Source organism: Mizuhopecten yessoensis, unplaced genomic scaffold (assembly GCF_002113885.1).
Source record: "Mizuhopecten yessoensis strain PY_sf001 unplaced genomic scaffold, ASM211388v2 scaffold1741, whole genome shotgun sequence".
In the NCBI taxonomy this organism is placed as follows: Eukaryota; Metazoa; Mollusca; class Bivalvia; order Pectinida; family Pectinidae; genus Mizuhopecten; species Mizuhopecten yessoensis.
The window spans coordinates 361,143-376,115 of record NW_018404198.1 but is presented as its reverse complement, the minus strand read 5'-3'; the positions used below and the strand labels follow the sequence as shown (position 1 = coordinate 376,115).

The 14,973-nt window shown below is 32.7% G+C and overlaps 1 protein-coding gene across 2 annotated transcripts in view; it reads left to right on the top strand.

The window, feature by feature from the left end:
* Positions 1–255: 255 nt before the first annotated feature.
* Positions 256–14,973, top strand: part of LOC110467385 — a 20,083-nt gene continuing 5,365 nt past the window's right edge. For both annotated transcript variants that reach the window (XR_002464857.1, XM_021524518.1), the window contains exons 1-6: positions 256–697; positions 1,261–1,300; positions 2,947–3,027; positions 3,989–7,158; positions 8,132–8,186; positions 8,536–8,613. Coding sequence is in view for 1 of the 2 variants with exons in the window: in XM_021524518.1 (XP_021380193.1) it covers positions 6,823–7,158; positions 8,132–8,186; positions 8,536–8,613 (469 nt within the window). In the remaining variant the exon portion in view is untranslated. The remainder of the gene's footprint in view (positions 698–1,260; positions 1,301–2,946; positions 3,028–3,988; positions 7,159–8,131; positions 8,187–8,535; positions 8,614–14,973) is intronic.

The following is a 14,973-nucleotide window of genomic DNA, read 5'->3' as shown; positions in this document are numbered from 1 at the left end:
CATTCAATGGCTTTCAGGATTGATCTTTCACTCTAAAAAATATCCGGCGACCAGCAATATTCAAACAATATTGAAACAAGTGCCATTATTTCTGTATCAAATCTTCAACGTTATAGTCAAACGTATTTGTTCACGGTCTAATATCTTACAATAATGCATAACATTGCATGTATACAAAATAGAAAAGGCTACTGACGTCATATTTATCTCCCTTTATACTACTAAAAACTAATTTTAGAACTTTATGGGAATACCTACAATTTTCAATACTAAGAAATGATATTTTTCTGTGTACAAATGTTAAAACAGACGATTAACGTTGTTCATTAGTATTAGAAGAATGGAGACTGATGAAACTCGTCATACACAAACTGTTATTGCTTATAAACGAATGAAAAACATCCTCAAAACGAGCTTTGTGGCAAACATTGTACTTACTCTCATCGTGATGTGTGTATTTATCGCTCGTAGGTCTGGATTACTTTGGACTGATGTTATCTTACCGTCGAACACTACTAGCACAGACGCACAAGTCAACAACAGGGTGAGCTTAGGAAGCAGGGCAATCTGTATAACGTGTGGTTTAAGTGTCAAGGACCTAAGGACCACTCTTTATGATTACATTACCACTACAGCGAGTAGCACAAACCTATGTTGTTTGGAAAATGACCCAGATAAACAGGATATAATACTAGAGGTACGTAATTGTTTAAATATCATCTTAAAAACGTTAAAAAAAATAGAAAACAAATTGTGATATTAATTATATATTAAAGGAATTAATTGTTAATACGATGAATTTTGTATTAGTAGAATGCTATTAGCCCATTACATCATCTTTTCTGAACGAATTCCAAAGGACGTAAAAGCTCGATTGAAGCATTTCACCGTTTCCAAAGTTTCTTCAGTTACAAATAAAGTTGCGCTTCCTGTCTCTCTTCAGATTTTGTAAGCACACTTTGTTGATAATTGGAAATAGGTCATTTTAGTTATTAATTTTTGAAAACAAAAGCTTTCTATAACTTTTGTCCTATCTAAAATGATTCCTTAGAGAATTTTGATATGTTTTGTAAAATTATTATATGTTAATGAAATACAGTATATATGGAAATTTTATGTTACATACGAAAAATGACTATACTTTATATCTCTAGAGTTTGAAAAAAGGGAATACAATCCAAGAATGAATCTAAGATTAGAAAAAAACATGCCAATGGAAATACTATTATGTGATAACTCTATACTCTTGTACTGTTCTAGTTGGCTGCTACAGGACATACCCAGTACATCTATGAAGGACGTAAGTTTGGGAATTCAAGTGTTATTTACGAATTTAACAAAACTTCTATCTAAGAATAAATGAGGAATTTAAATATCAAGCCAATTAAATGTGTAATACCTATTGACATTATATAGTATTAAGATATGTTTATGTTTTATTTCCGAACATATCCCACCATTTATAACGTTAGTGCATGCAAATTCGTTACATTAGTGAGGGTTTCAGTAAATAACTCGTCCAAATAAGCATTAATCAAAAATGCCGACGAGCACCAGTACAGCAGAAGATTTTACTGAGATTCCTATGGTTAAACATTGTTGTAAAAACGTCTGAATGACGTCACGCAGCAACATTTGTGACGTCATCAGGCCTTCCAAGGTTTTGCTCAAAGGTGCAGGCAGTTTCACCTTCAAACCTTTCATTTATTTGAAAGTTATATAAGTGTTTAAATGTATAATTTTGATTGTTTATGTTACACAAGCTGTACTGATACGGACAGCTTCAAATGGGTGTGTAACAATATTTAACATTGTAATAAATGGCTTTTCTTAGTTGTGATACTTAGTTTTCGGTAACTTGAAAATTGCTGTTTTGTAAGATGGCTGGGATCGGCTGAGATAAGGTGAATTCACATGTATCGCAATGAAGACTCAGTCCTGAACAAACTTTACATCAAAATCGGTTCCCAAAATTATCATTTTTCATCGAGTCCGGATGAGAAAGTCCAGGGTTTTTCAAAGATCGTCCTTTCCTCGACTTTTGAAGAATTTGTCACATGTATATCTCCGATCGTACTTACTTTTTTTATGTACAAATCAATCTTCGGTAACAACGTTAAAACTCTAGTGAGTTGTCGGTCTCTACGTACAATCATCATGCGATTGTTCAGCGTTACTTTCAGGCCGCCAACTAATACTTTTCAGATATAAATCTAGAAAATAGACGGTATTTTAATTAAAGTGTTGTAAGATGGCTGAATGTTAGACGCAAACAATACTTTTAAAAAAAAAACTGGTTGATTATTTTCTAAATACACATTGCATGAAAATGGAAAATGAGTTATCAAATCTTTCCGAGCGTCATTTCCATAAACAATCATTGGGTCGTCAGTACATAGTATATACCAAAATACACTTGTAGAATTTTTTTTTACTTGCATTGACAGTTCAGTCGACCATAAATCTACAACTAGCGTTGATATATGGGTATTTCAAATTTGTATGTAGTGCATTTACGCTAAATCTCAACCAACAGGCCTTAGATTAATGAGTTTAGATAACGAGATATCCGGCGCACAGACCAAATATTTAAGTTTGGGTATGTTACAAGATATTTCATAACTGTTTGAGTTAGGAATATAACTTTTCCCTTCATATTCCTCTTCCTGTCAAAATATTTGAAGGCTTTAACTGTGTTGACTTTGGTGACGTTATCTACGTCACATCTTATGTATTATGACGTCATATGACATTTTCGCCACAGGGTGGCGAATTTGGGTGCATGGCGAATTTGCCTACACTAACATTAGCATTAATAGAAAAAAAAGCTTCATCATATTAACATCGTCTTGTGTTGAAACGTTTATGTGTAAATACTTAAAAAATGATTTTTGTGCATTAATGTAAAAGGTAAAAAAAATATTGTATGCCACTGTTTCCTTATAGCCTCCACCCGGAAACTAACATGGTGGACCGAACGCAACTACGCTGCACATTTGTACGCTGACCATCTTCCGAATAATAATAGTATGTATTTTAATTGTTTCTTTGATTATGCTTTTACAGCTATAATCTTCATGTTAACATGAAAAGGGAAGCCAGTGTAAGGCCCCATGTCTTATATTTGTGTAATGATCGGCTAGCTTTCAAAAACTGCCAATCGTTGAAAGTAAACACAAAGTGTAAACCTATGTTGTTGACATGACCAATATAATATTGATAGGCTCAGGAAGGAATAGGATATCTTTTATATTAAGAACGTAACAGTATCTCAAAGTTTGCGTCCCATCAACAGATTAAATATTGATGTTTGTCAGGTCATAATTGCACTGCTTTTACATTTCAACAGAATCTGTCAATTTGTAATCACTAAATACATTGATGTGCAAATATTCGTTTACAAAATACAAGCGCAACTACTAAAGCAAGATTGTAATCATAGAAATGGTAACCAATATACACAATTTCGACGAAAACACGTCACATTCTGTCCTCAAACAAATACATTTTACATGAAAATACATGTTTTATACAATAATACAAACAAACACTGCTTGGTTAATTGCAGTTCTAGGAAATATTAAAAATTCAGAAAGTGATACGGCAGGATCTTTAAACGAATTAAAATCTATTGAAATTGTAAGATCTCTTTCATAGTATCAGTACAAATAATTCATTCCAGATTAACACAAATGATTACACAATGTCATTGCTATATACCTGGGTTTTACGCTGTTATACTTACACCTGTATGCCAAGCGTTACTTTCGTCTTTTTCTTATCCCTATTGTTATTATTTAGTATCCAATGGATGTTATCCACTCAGCTGTAATACATTTTGCCTCTTTTTTATTTTTTTATTTGGTGGTTTTTATTATGATGATAATTGAAGTTACCTTGATTTGTGTTGTGTTGTCGTCTTAGATTTCCACTTGCTCCTTTTGTATGGACGCGACAGTAAGGGTTTCTTTTTTGTTTTTATCTATAGAGTTAATATGGACCACCACAAGACACAGCACGTCATTCGTACGAAACCTAACACTCTCCACTGACGACTGGAAGAAACTGACTGTCCCTGACGTAGCTGGTGCGGGAAAATATTTAGTTTATTCGATGTTCACATTTGATTTCCGTGATGAAGCTACCATTAACTACAGTCAGACAATACGACACGTAATTATGAAAAACAATAATTCTCTGCAAAGTGAAAATGGAGAGAAAATATTTCAGTCAACACTTGGAAGTGAATATATGTCTGTACGACAAACAACATACTTGAGCGGTGTCGTGAGTTTAAACAAATCAGACACTGTCTATGTTAAAGCTTTCTCAATGTCTCTAAGGGAATATACAACTGAAAAATATATCGATGCGTCCTCACCATACAACAACTTTTTTGGCATGTTCAAATTGGAATAAGAACTTAACAATTGAACACAATGCTCATTAAACGACATCAAAATTCTCAATATAAGTCATGGAGGTTCTTGAACGAGTTACGATTGATGAGCATGTATATTTACATTTGCTCTGCATCCTTCCATCAAAATGTAAACATAAATAATGAATATTTTAGCAAATATTGTTATGGTCCTATAGCACACATTTATATTGCTGACAAACTTACATGAGGCCCTTTCGGGTATGTACCCTATCGGAATTATTGTCATCACCAGCACTGAATAACTCGCGTTAATTTTCAAATTCACACGAGATTTATCGAATGACAATTGGTTATCATGTTTATATAAACGAGTTTATTTTCAAATTATATAAAGACACGATATTTTTATCTAGTGATGATTGGTTATCATGTTTATATATTCGAGTTTATCTTCAAATTGTAACATGACACGAGATTTATCGAGTGATGATTGGTTATCATGTTTATATAATCAAGTGGGTTTTTTTCAAATTGTATGAAGACACGAGATTTATCGAGTGATGATTGGTTATCATGTTTTTATAATCGAGTTAATTTACAAATTGTATAAAGACACGAGATTTGATGATTGGTTATCATGTTTATATAATCGAGTTAATTTGCAAATTGTATGAAAACACGATATTTATCGAGTGATGATTATTTATCATGTTTATATAATCGAGTTATTTTTTAAATTGTATCAAGCCACGAGATTTATCGAGTGACGATTGGTTATCAAGTTGATACAGTATAATCGAGTTAATTTTCAAAAAGTATAAAGACACGAGATTTATCGAGTGATGATTGGTTATCATGTTTATATAAACGAGTGAATTTTCAAATTGTATAAAGACACGAGATTTATCTAGTGATGAGTGGTTATCATGTTTATATAATCGAGTTAATTTTCAAACTGCATAAAGACATGAGATTTATCGAGTGATGATTGGTTATCATGTTTATATAATCGAGTTAATTTTCAAATTGTATCAAGCCACGAGATTTATCCAGTGACGATTGGTTATCAAGTTGATACAGTATAATCGAGTTAATTTTCAAATTGTATAAAGACACGAGATTTATTGAGTGTCTAGTGTCTTCTCCACAATTTGACAACTCTCTCATTGGAAGTAGATACAACTGTTTCCCCTTTTTCAATTTCATTATTAAATAGTTTAAACAACATATATGTTCTGTTTGGTGTGAGACGAGATGTCGAGGTTTACACAGACGCTGTATTAGGTTGTTTATTTTTTTTAATAAGTAATAATGGTAAATTGATATGCTACAAGCTAATTAAATGTTTATTCACTAAACAGAGATAATATATTTTATATAGAATTTATTACGAGATTATATTCTAAAATAATTCATCACGATTTTTTACTCGTGAATTAACTCGTATAATTTATTACGATACTATATATATAGTTATTACGAGATTATATTCTATATATAATTTACTACGATATTAAACTATCTATTTTTTGTTGACGACAGACATGTGAAATTTCATAAATCAAATTATATAATGACGTTACAATAGAGATGAAGGATGAAGAGCTAACATTGGAGTTTTTAAAAATTCAAAAATGACTGAAAAATTAGAGTTTAGTAATATTCTCAAAACGTTATGATAAACAAATGGGTGAGTTACCATTCATGTAAATGAATGAGTATGGTAACGTTTTTTTCATTTTAGACCGCAAGAGGCTTGCTGATAAAATAAAGACTCGTTTCACAAATCTGTTTTAAAACATAAATTCATAAAATATCGTTTATGTATGCCAAGGTTTTATACGTTAATGAACAGAAAAACTTTAATTTTAGATTTTGGTTGATACACCGCTTTTCAAACGGGATATGCCTTATTTAGTAATGAGCGATGGTTCAAATGTAAAGTAATAAACGAAGAACATATAAAATTAGCAGATATCATCAATAGGTTGCTCACTATCTTAATATGTACTTTTAATTTGGTTGATTTTGATACATTGTTTCATTTTATAATTGATTTCCCTCGAATGCTTCTTTCACGTGGTACATTTTCCAATCTCTTGAGTTAGCAAAAATAAAAGGTAAATGCATGACAGCGTGAACGTTTATTTCTGTGTGAGTAACCCGGATTGTAAATAGTTCTCTGTTCACAAACTGTTTGACAATCCCAGTTCTTTGTTATCACTAACTGACACGACTTAATCTGCGTTTAAAACATGTACAGGTTTCCACGAATCAATATTCGTCGGTTTTTCCAGAATCAAATCTATTTTTAGCGTTGGGTTTAACCCACAATTCCGGACAGTCGCCATTCTATGTTATTCGTGGTGGGTATAACTAACGACGTTTACGGAATGGATATGAGTTATAATAGACAGGTAGCTATACCGTTTTGAGCAATGGAGGACGTTACAAAAAGTAAATGTTATAATCGGTTAAAACTAGCAATCAAAGTGTCGTTTGTGACTAATCTTGTGTTGGTTGTAGCACTACCATGTGTGTATATAGCACACCGGATCAATGACAGTAACCGTCATCTACCGGACAAAACCCAAACGGCTCACCAACAATCAGCAGCGGATACATTACCAGACAGAATATGTCTCACGTGTTCTTATTTCAACGATGTGATTGGTGTGGAGAAAAACGTTTTATATGAATTCGTTTCTGGCTCGAATGGACACCGCTTATGTTGTATCAACGATGGGTTTGGAATTCAGAATATCTTCTTCGAGGTAAGATATTTTGACAGTTTTATAGACCCGTGCACATTTTTCAAGTTTTTAACGCTAACATTCAGTCGTATGACCACTGATATCTTCCTTATTTCAAAGCTGATTGATTGCGACATGTCTAATTATAGATACATTTCATTTCTTTGTTTCCCGCTGACTCTAAATATAGAGAACTGTTAAATATGATTAAGATAACTGCATTATTGTCAATGCTGCATTATTTCCAATAGTGCATTAATTATAATGCTGCATTATTGTCAATGCTGCATTATTTCCAATAGTGCATTAATTATAATGCTGCATTATTGTCAATGCTGCATTATTTCCAATAGTGAATTAATTAATTACAATGCTGCATTATTGTCAATACCGCATTATTTCCAATAGTGCATTAATTACAATGCTGCATTATTGTCAATGCTGCATTATTTCCAATAGTGCATTAATTACAATGCTGCATTATATTTGATATTACATTCTTTTCATTACTGCACTATTTCATCTATTCATCTCTGCATCATTTTCAATATGTTACATTGTTTGCATTTTTTTTTTGTAATTAATCATAAGCAACTATAAAATGAGGTTTGATATATGTTTGATGCATACCCTTTTAACATTATGGTTATACTTTGTTTCGTTATGTCATATAACATCCCGAAGGTAAAATTGTAAACAACCTGTCGTAATTTTACTCTCTCTCTTTTGTAATATTTGTTCAATTTACACCTTAATACACACACTGTGATCCTGGTTTTTATATCATCAACATTATTTTGATTATGTCACGGGAATCAGACTGTTGACCATCGATTGATGTATCGTGAATTAAAGACGGGACAGTGCTGCACAAACTTTCTTCCTTCATAATTAGTGTTCCTAAAGTAACTTTATATAAACAGAAACATTCACAATATGTTTATAATTTACATTTATGTTTAATGTTGTTTCTTAATTTACACTAATTTGACAGATGCTGATGGGAAACCAATATGACTCACACCAACACTCAACACGAGAACTCAAGGGTATTAGAACTTTTATTAAAAAAAAGAAAGAGAAAACCCTTTCAAATACCCCAATAATTACGAATAAGAATGAAGAAACTAACAACTTATTTTTTTGAAAGCATTTTTCATAGTTCGAACTTAATTGATAAATGATAGTTATGTTTTCAAGTTTTGTTCTAATTTGTATAAAGTTAATAATTATAGACATCACGTAGCGCTCATTGGTCAGTCTTCACAATACATTTTCGTGTGAGAGATGTCCCAATGTTTATTCATAAACACAATATCAGGATGTTAAACGAATGAAATGCTTATATACTTTCACGAGACAAGGATTATTTTATCCACACAAATTCTTTCCGTTTAGAAATGACACAGAGAATGCAGTGGTGGCGAGAACGAGATTATTCCGCTCATCTTTATGGTGACTTTTACGATATAAAAAGTAAGAACGATTTTTTATTTACTCCTTAACTTATATGATTTCATCCCTGATCAAACAAAATGAACGCCAAAACATAAACCTTTACGATAACAGGTCCATCATCCATACCCTTGCCATCGTCACGAAATCTATATTTAATCAAATCAAAAACAAATAATCTAGTATCCACGTTCGTACATAACAAAAAATCTATATGAATTTAAAGTCATATGTTGTTAAATACTAGAATTCCGCAAGGGAATATTAAACCCTTATAACCATGAAAATTCTGATCGGTACTGTTAACGTTGATATCAGTAATAACCATGTACACAGCTATTTGTACTGTTACCGTTGATATCAATAATAACCATGTACACAGCTGTATGTACTGTTAACGTTGATATCAGTAATAACCATGTACACAGCTGTATGTACTGTTAACGTTGATATCAATAATAACCATGTACACAGCTGTATGTACTGTTAACGTTGATATCAGTAATAACCATGCACACAGCTTTATTATACTGTTAACGTTAATATCAGTAATAACCATGTACACAGCTATATGTACTGTTAACGTTACTATCAATAATAACCATGTACACAGCTTTATGTACTGTTAACGTTGATATCAATAATATCCATGTACCCAGCTGTTTGTACTGTTAACGTTGTTAGCAATAATAACCAAGTTACCAGCTGTATGTCCTGTTAACGTGGATATCAATAATAACCATGTGAACAGCTGTATGTACTGTTAAAGTTGATATCAATAATAACCAAGTTACCAGCGGGGGGTACTGTTAACGTTGATATCAGTACTGTTAACGTTAATATCAGTAATAACCATGTACACAGCTGTATGTACTGTTAACGTTGATATCAATAATAACCATGTACACAGCTGTATGTACTGTTAACATTGATATCAATAATAACCAAGTTACCAGCTGTTTGTACTGTTAACGTTGATATCAGTAATATCCATGTACCCAGCTGTTTGTACTGTTAACGTTGATATCAGTAATAACCATGTACACATCTGTATGTCCTGTTAACGTGGATATCAATAATAACCATGTGAACAGCTGTATGTACTGTTAACGTTGATATCAATAATAACCAAGTTACCAGCTGTATGTCCTGTTAACGTGGATATCAATAATAACCATGTGAACAGCTGTATGTACTGTTAACGTTGATATCAATAATAACCAAGTTACCCGCTGTATGTACTATTAACGTTGATATCAATAATAACCAAGTTACCAGCTGTATATCCTGTTAACGTGGATATCAATAATAACCATGTGAACAGCTGTATGTACTGTTAACGTTGATATCAATAATAACCATGTACACAGCTGTATGTACTGTTAACGTTGACATCAGTAATAACCAAGTTACCAGCTGTTTGTACTGTTAACGTTGATATCAGTAATAACCATGTACACAGCTGTTTGTACTGTTATCGTTGATATCAGTAATAGCTATGTACACAGCTGTATGTACTGTTAACGTTGATATCAGTAATAACCATGTACACAGCTGTTTGTACTGTTAACGTTGATATCAATAATAACCAGGTTACCAGCTGTATGTCCTGTTAACGTTGATATCAATAATAACCATGTACACAGCTGTATGTACTGTTAACGTTGATATCAATAATAACCATGCACACAGCTGTATGTACTCTTAACATTGATATCAGTAATAACCATGTAGACAGCTGTTTGTACTGTTAACGTTGATATCAATAATAACCAAGTTACCAGCTGTATGTACTGTTAACGTTGATATCAATAATAACCTTGTACACAGTTTTTATACTGTTAACGTTGGTATCAATAATAACCTGTACACAGTTGTTTGTACTGTTAACGTTGGGATCAATAATAAACATGTACACAGCTGTATATACTGTTAAAGTTGATATCAGTAATAACCATGTACACAGTTTAATGTACTGTTAACGTTGATATCAGTAATAAGCATGTACACAGCTGTTTGTACTGTTACCGTTGATATCAGTAATAACCATGTACACAGCTGTTTGTACTGTTATCGTTGATATCAGTAATAGCTATGTACACAGCTGTATGTACTGTTAACGTTGGTATCAGTAATAACCAAGTTACCAGCTAACGTTGAGATCAGTAATAAGCATGTACACAGCTGTTTGTACTGTTAACGATGATATCAGTAATAACCATGTACACAGCTGTTTGTACTGTTAACGTTGATATCAGTAATAAGCATGTACACAGCTGTTTGTACTGTTACCGTTGATATCAGTAATAACCATGTACACAGCTGTGTATGTCCTGTTAACGTTGATATCAATAATAACCATATGTACACAGCTGTATGTACTGTTAACGTTGATATCAGTAACTGTTTGTACTGTTAACGTTGATATCAGTAATAGCCATGTAATAATCATGTACAAAGCTGTTTTTACTGTTAACGTTGATATCAGTAATAACCATGCACACAGCTGTATGTACTCTTAACATTGATATCAGTAATAACCATGCAGACAGCTGTTTGTACTGTTAACGTTGATATCAGTAATAGCCATGTAATAATCATGTACAAAGCTGTTTTTACTGTTAACGTTGATATCAGTAATAACCTTGTACACAGCTGTTTGTACTGTTAACGTTGTGATCAATAATAACCAAGTTACCAGCTGTATGTCCTGTTAACGTTGATATCAATAATAACCATGTACACAGTGTATGTCCTGTTAACGTTGATATCAATAATAACCATATGTACACAGCTGTATGTACTGTTAACGTTGATATCAGTAATAACCAAGTTACCAGCTAACGTTGAGATCAGTAATAAGCATGTACACAGCTGTTTGTACTGTTACCGTTGATATCAGTAATAACCATGTACACAGTTTAATGTACTGTTAACGTTGATATCAGTAATAACCATGCACACAGCTTTATTTACTGTTAACGTTGATATCAGTAATAACCATGCACACAGCTTTATTTACTGTTAACGTTGATATCAGTAATAACCAAGTTACCAGCTAACGTTGATATCAGTAATAAGCATGTTCACAGCTGTTTGTACTGTTAACGTTGATATCAATAATAACCAAGTTCCCAGCTGTATGTACTGTTAACGTTGATATCAGTAATAACCAAGTTACCAGCTAACGTTGATATCAGTAATAAGCATGTACACAGCTGTTTGTACTGTTAACGTTGATATCAGTAATAAGCATGTACACAGCTGTTTGTACTGTTAACGATGATATCAGTAATAACCATGTACACAGCTGTATGCACTGTTAACGTTGATATCAGTAATAACCATGTACACAGTTTAATGTACTGTTAACGTTGATATCAGTAATAACCATGTATACAGCTGTATGTACTGTTAACGTTGATATCAGTAGTAACCATGTACACAGCTGTTTGTACTGTTAACGTTGATATCAATAATAACCAAGTTACCAGATGTATGTACTGTTAACGTTGATATCAATAATAACCTTGTACACAGTTGTTTGTACTGTTAACGTTGGTATCAATAATAACCATGTACACAGCTGTATGTACTGTTAACTTTGATATCAGTAATAACCATGTACACAGCTGTATGTACTGTTAACTTTGATATCAGTAATAACCATGTACACAGCTGTATGTACTGTTAACTTTGATATCAGTAATAACCATGTACACAGCTGTATGTACTGTTAACTTTGATATCAGTAATAACCATGTACACAGCTGTATGTACTGTTAACGTTGATAGAAGTAATAACCTTATACACAGACTGTTAACGTTGATATCAATAATAACCATGTACACGGCTGTTTGTACTTTTAACGTTGATATCAGTAATGACCATGACACAGCTGTTTGTCCTGTTAACGTTGATATCAATAATAACCATGTACACAGCTGTATTTACTGTTAACGTTGATATCAGTAATAACCATGTACACAGCTGTATGTACTGTTAACGTTGATAGAAGTAATAACCTTATACACAGCTTTTTGTACCGTTAACGTTGATATCAGTAATAACCATGTACACAGCTGTATGTACTGTTAACGTTGATATCAGTAATAACCATGTACACAGCTGTTTGTACTGTTAACGTTGATATCAGTAATAATCATGTACACTGCTATATGTACTGTTAACGTTAATATCAGTAATAACCATGCACACAGCTGTTTGTACTGCTAACGTTAATATCAGTAATAACCATGTACACAGCTTTATGTACTGTTAACGTTGATATCAGTAATAACCACGTACACAGCTGTATGTACTGTTAACGTTGATACCAATAATAACCATGTACACAGCTGTTTGTACTGTTAACGTTCATATCAGTAATAGCCATGTACACAGCTGTATGTACTGTTAAAGTTGATATTAGTAATAACCATGTAAACAGCTGTTTGTACTGTTAACGTTGATATCAGTAATAACCATGTACACAGCTTTATGTACTGTTAACGTTGATATCAGTAATAACCATGTACACTGCTGCTGTACTGTTAACGTTGATATCAATAATAACCATGTACACAGCTGTATGTACTGTTAACGATGATACCAATAATAACCATGTACACAGCTGTTTGTACTGCTAACGTTAATATCAGTATTAACCATGTACACAGCTTTATGTACTGTTAACGTTGATATCAGTAATAACCTTGTACACAGCTGTTTGTACTGTTTACGCTGATATCAATAATAACCTTATACACAGCTGTTTGTCCTGTTAACGTTGATATCAATAATAACCATGTACACAGCTGTTTGTACTGTTAACGTTGGTATCAGTAATAATCTTGTACACAGCTATATGTACTGTTATCGTTGATATCAGTAATAACCTTGTACACAGCTGTTTGTACTGTTTACGCTGATATCAATAATAACCTTATACACAACTGTTTAAACTGTTTACGTTGATATCAGTAATAACCTTGTACACAGCTCGTTGTACTGTTAACGTTGATATCAATAATAACCATGTACACAGCTGTACGTACTGTTAAAGTTGATATAAGTAATAAACATGTACACAGCTGTTTGTACTGTTAACGTTGGTATCAGTAATAACCTTATACACAGCTGCTGTACTGTTAACGTTGATATCAATAATAACCATGTACACAGCTTTTTGTACTGTTAACGTTGGTATCAGTATTAATCTTGTACACCGCTGTATGTACTGTTAACGTTGATATCAGTAATAATCTTGTACACATCTGTATGTACTGTAAACGTAGATATCAGGTGTAAACATGTACACAGCTGTTTGTACCGTTAACGTTGATATCAGTAATAACTATTTACACAGCTGTTTGTACTGTTAACGGTGATATCAATAATAACCTGATACACAACTGTTTATACTGTTAATGTTGATATCAGTAATAACTATGTACAAAGCTGGTTGTACGTTTGTACTGTTAACGTTGATATCAGTAATAAACCTGTACACAGATGTTTGTACTGTTAACGTTGATATCAGTAATAATCTTGTACACATCTGTATGTACTGTAAACGTAGATATCAGGTGTAAACATGTACACAGCTGTTTGTACCGTTAACGTTGATATCAGTAATAACTATTTACACAGCTGTTTGTACTGTTAACGTTGACATCAGTAATAACCAAGTTACCAGCTGTTTGTACTGTTAACGTTGACATCAGTAATAACCAAGTTACCAGCTGTTTGTACTGTTAACGTTGACATCAGTAATAACCAAGTTACCAGCTGTTTGTACTGTTAACGTTGATATCAGTTATAACCATGTACACAGCTATATGTACTGTTAACGTTGATATCAGTAATAACCATACTCACAGCTGTTCCTACTGTTAACGTTGATATCCATGATAACCATGTACACAGCTGTTTGTACTTTTAACGTTGGTATCAGTAATAACCTTATACACAGCTGCTGTACTGTTAACGTTGATATCAATAGTAACTATGTACACAGCTGTTTGTACTGTTAACGTTAATATCAGTAATAAACCTGTACACAGATGTTTGTACTGTTAACGTTGATATCAATAATAACCTTGTACACAGTTGTTTGTACTGTTAACGTTGGTATCAGTAATAACCATGTACACAGCTATATGTACTGTTGACGTTAATATCAGTAATAGCCATGCACACAGCTTTATTTACTGTTAACGTTGATATCAGTAATAACCTTGTACACAGCTGTTTGTACTGTTAACGTTGATATCAGTAATAATCTTGTACACAGCTGTATGTACTGTAAACGTAGATATCAGTTTTAAACATGTACACAGCTGTTTGTACCGTTAACGTTGATATCAGTAATAACTATT